Genomic DNA, 4,171 nt, shown 5'->3' with positions numbered 1-4,171 from the left:
CCTCTAGCCGGGTGCTGGTGTTTTGATGGCCAATGTGCTTTTCCCTAACCCCAGCTTTATCAGTTGCTGCCATCTCTCTGCTTAGATAGTATTACCAGATGTATGTAGTCCTTCTTTGGGGGTTGGGTTTGGCAGGACTGAGTCTTGCTTCTTTCTCTTCTGGACTAGAGGACCCCACTGTTGGTGGGTGAAATTGATTCTAACATTTACTACCATTTGGACTGAGGGTTAGAACCAGCACCTTGACAGCAGAAGACAAGGCAGGAGTTTCTTGGGGATCCTGGGCCCAGAAGCAAACACAACCTTGTTCTCTTGTTGACCTCACTGGCCCCAGGCTCCCTTGTTGAAAGAGTCTGTTGGTCACTGATTGATCTCTTGAGGCTGTGCCCTCCAGGGCACACACATGGCAGGGCCCACCGCCATGCGGCTGAGCTCAGTGTTGGCTCTGCTGCGACCAGCACTGCCCCTCATCCTAGGGCTGTCTCTGGGGTGCAGCCTGAGCCTCTTGAGGGTGTCCTGGATCCAGGGGGAGGGGGATGATCCCTGCGTAGAGGCTGTGGGGGAAGCCGGAGGGCCACAGAGTCTAGACTCAAGAACTCAGCTTGACCAAAGCGACGAAGACTTCAAACCTCGGATTGTCCCCTACTACAGGGATCCCAACAAGCCCTACAAGAAGGTGCTCAGGTGAGTTAACGTGCACGTGTGTGCATCATCCCCACACCCCACTTCAGGGTTGCTCCGAGTCCTTGCCTCCACATCCTATCTGTGGTCACTGGTAATCGTCGTTAGCCTCCCTGAAGCAGTTCTCTGCCTTATTTACCATCATGGTTCCAGTTTTTTTTCCTCCTCCTCAGGCCTGAGAAAGCCTCACCCATTGGTGTTAAGTTAGTGGTTGGATGTTCTTCAGCAGGGCAGGAGTTGCATCTAATCCATCTAATCCATCCTGGGTCCACCTCTCCCCGAGATCAGTTCCAGTGTCAGCTACTCAGTAGATGCTCTCACCAGTAGCTCATTAGTGTTGATGAGGAGGTCTCCCCCTTTTCGTCTCATCCCCAACTCACTAATTCCCCGGGGAAGGTATACGCTGGACACGCTGGGTTCCTAAAGATTAGGGAGTTGACCCTGGCACACTGGTCTCCCCGCAGGACTCGGTACATCCAGACGGAGCTGGGCTCTCGCGAGCGGTTGCTGGTGGCTGTCCTGACCTCCCGGGCCACGCTGTCCACTCTGGCTGTGGCTGTGAACCGTACGGTGGCCCACCACTTCCCCCGGTTGCTCTACTTCACTGGGCAGCGAGGGGCCCGGACCCCAGCAGGGATGCAGGTGGTATCTCATGGGGACGAACGGCCAGCCTGGCTCATGTCTGAGACCCTGCGCCATCTTCACACGCACTTCGGGGCCGACTACGACTGGTTCTTCATCATGCAGGACGACACGTACGTGCAGGCCCCCCGCCTGGCGGCCCTGGCCGGCCACCTCAGCATCAACCAGGACCTGTACCTGGGCCGGGCAGAGGAGTTCATCGGCGCTGGCGAGCAGGCCCGGTACTGCCACGGGGGCTTTGGCTACCTGTTGTCACGGAGCCTCCTGCTTCGGCTGCGGCCACATCTGGATGGCTGCCGTGGAGACATTCTCAGTGCCCGACCTGACGAGTGGCTTGGCCGCTGCCTCATTGACTCTCTGGGCATCGGCTGTGTCTCGCAACACCAGGTGAAGGCACTTTCAAGTTAGTCCTCATCCCCGACAAATTAGCAGAGACCAGCAGCTGGTCTCGAGGCTGAGGGGCTGCTGGCTCTTTCCCCGCAGCTCCTGGGGTGGTCGTTGTGCCGTCCTCAGCCCCAATCGCCCCTCTCACTCTCCCTTGCCCACCTCTGGCAGCCTTAGATCCCTGGAGCGTCAAAAGTGGCGTCTTGTCGGGGACCTTCTGAGCAAGCCTGAAAAGTGTCCCTTCCTCACCAGTCTGCCCCCATCTGGCCCCTCGCCCTCCTCCCAACACCTGTACCGTCTCCAGTGACCTGGGAGTGCCCTTGAGGGGCCCGCTCTCCTGGAGGAGGAGGGTGGCCCGGGAGCCTCCCTGTTGGTTGGAGAAGAGGGGACAATCCCAGAGGGGCCCTCCTCCTCCACCGGAGTCCTGGCCGTCTCTGCTGGCTCTCGGCTTTCATTCTTTTGAGAAACAGCAGGATTCTTTGGGAGACGAGGTCATCCTAGCTGCCTAGTAAGCGCTCTCTTTTCCAGAATCCGGTGAGAGTAAGGTGAAGGTTGAGGGGACCCCAGAATGAGCTCCTATGCCCTTCTGGCCGCCTCGGCGGCAGTGGCAGTCACAGGTGTGAGCGCCAAGGGTGGTCAAGGGTGGTTGGGCCAGGCAGTTCCTCCCTGTGTGGCACTGATTGGTTTCATGGTCCCCCAGGGGCAGCGGTATCGCTCGTTTGAACTGGCCAAAAATAGGGACCCCGAGACGGAGAGCAGCTTAGCTTTCCTGAGTGCCTTCGCGGTGCACCCTGTCTCCGAGGGAACCCTCATGTACCGGCTCCACAAGCGCTTCAGTGCTCTGGAGCTGGAGCGGGCCTACAGTGAAATAGAACAGCTGCAGGTGAGCCGGGGGCCCAGGGTTGCAGGTCAGAGGGTCCTTCAGATGTCCAGGCTCACGTAGGAGCAAGAGGGGAGGCGGGCCAAGGCAGAAGGAGGCTGACTGTACCGATCAAACCTCATTGAAAAGCACCCCAGGGAGAAGGGGCTCGGGGTGCTCTGGCTGAAAGCTCCTGGCACGATGTGGGTTCACCTGAGAGGATCTGCAGGAGAGCTCTGAGGAGCAGGCTTGGCACCAGAAGGGTTTCTCTCCTCTCCAGTAATGCCTCGCCGAAACCCCGCAGTCCCTGGACTTCTAGCACTGTCCTTAAAACGCCGAAGGGCAGAAGGTAGAAGAATGCTCTAGTTGATGGCAGGGGGTTGTCCGAGGTGGGATCCAGGTGAAAACAAAGGTCTCCTTCTGTGAAGAGAGCGTGAGTCCTGTGAGTGAGGAAGAGAAAGTCCGTGGAGCCCCAGACGTCAGGGTCCCCTGCCCTCCACAGTGGCACTCTGCCCACCCCATCTTCCTCCCCACAGCAGCTGTGTGTGGATGGTGGGTCCGTGTGCCCCATACAGACAGGCTGTCAAATACAGGCCGTTCAGCGCCTGGCCTCACTGAGTGTTGATGGAGTCAGGACAGACCTCAGAACCCAGGACGCTGGAGCGAGCTGGGGTCCCGACTCCCTCGCCAGGCACTAACGGGGCGTCCCTCCTGCTCTAGGCTCAGATCCGGAACCTGACCGCGCTGACCCCTGAGGGCGAGGCGGGGCTGAGCTGGCCCCTTGGGCTCCCGGCCCCCTTCACGCCGCACTCTCGTTTTGAGGTGCTGGGCTGGGACTACTTCACAGAGCAGCACACCTTCTCCTGCGTGGACGGGGCCCCCAAGTGCCCCCTGCAAGGGGCGAGCAGGGCAGACGTGGGCGACGCTGTGGAGACGGCCCTGGAGCAGCTGAACCGGCGCTACCAGCCCCGCCTGCGCTTCCAGAAGCAGCGGCTGCTCAACGGCTACCGGCGCTTTGACCCAGCACGGGGCATGGAGTACACGCTGGACCTGCTGCTGGAGGCCGTGACGCAGCGGGGGCACCGGCGGGCGCTGGCGCGCAGGGTCAGCCTGCTGCGGCCGCTGAGCCGCGTCGGAGATCCTGCCCATGCCCTACGTCACCGAGGCCACGCGCGTGCAGCTGGTGCTGCCGCTGCAGGCTGCTGAGGCTGCCGCGGCCCCCGCGTTCCTGGAGGCCTTTGCGGCCGGGGTCCTGGAACCCCGAGAGCACGCCTTACTCACCCTGTTGCTGGTCTACGGGCCGCGGGAAGGGGGCCGAGGGGCCCCAGACCCGTTCGTCGGGGTGAAGGCGGCAGCGGCCGAGCTGGAACGACGATACCCCGGGACGAGGCTGGCCTGGCTCGCCGTGCGAGCGGAGGCACCTTCCCAGGTGCGGCTCATGGACGTGGTCTCCAAGAAGCACCCCGTGGACACGCTCTTCTTCCTCGCCACTGTGTGGACCAGGCCGGGGCCCGAGGTCCTTAACCGCTGCCGCATGAACGCCATCTCCGGCTGGCAGGCCTTCTTCCCGGTCCACTTCCAGGAGTTCAACCCCGCCCTGGCACC

The 4,171-nt window shown here is 61.3% G+C and overlaps 1 protein-coding gene across 1 annotated transcript in view; it reads left to right on the top strand.

Moving 5' to 3' along the window:
• Positions 1 to 6: 6 nt before the first annotated feature.
• Positions 7 to 4,171, top strand: part of CHPF2 (chondroitin polymerizing factor 2) — a 4,724-nt gene continuing 559 nt past the window's right edge. The window contains 5 exon segments of the mRNA XM_010857358.1: positions 7 to 684; positions 1,146 to 1,710; positions 2,408 to 2,590; positions 3,287 to 3,700; positions 3,702 to 4,171. Coding sequence (XP_010855660.1) covers positions 404 to 684; positions 1,146 to 1,710; positions 2,408 to 2,590; positions 3,287 to 3,700; positions 3,702 to 4,171 — 1,913 coding nt within the window. The 5' untranslated portion in view covers positions 7 to 403.

Source organism: Bison bison, unplaced genomic scaffold (genome assembly GCF_000754665.1).
Source record: "Bison bison bison isolate TAMUID 2011002044 unplaced genomic scaffold, Bison_UMD1.0 scf7180017864379, whole genome shotgun sequence".
Classification (NCBI taxonomy): Eukaryota; Metazoa; Chordata; class Mammalia; order Artiodactyla; family Bovidae; genus Bison; species Bison bison.
This window is presented reverse-complemented; position numbering and strand designations above follow the sequence as displayed.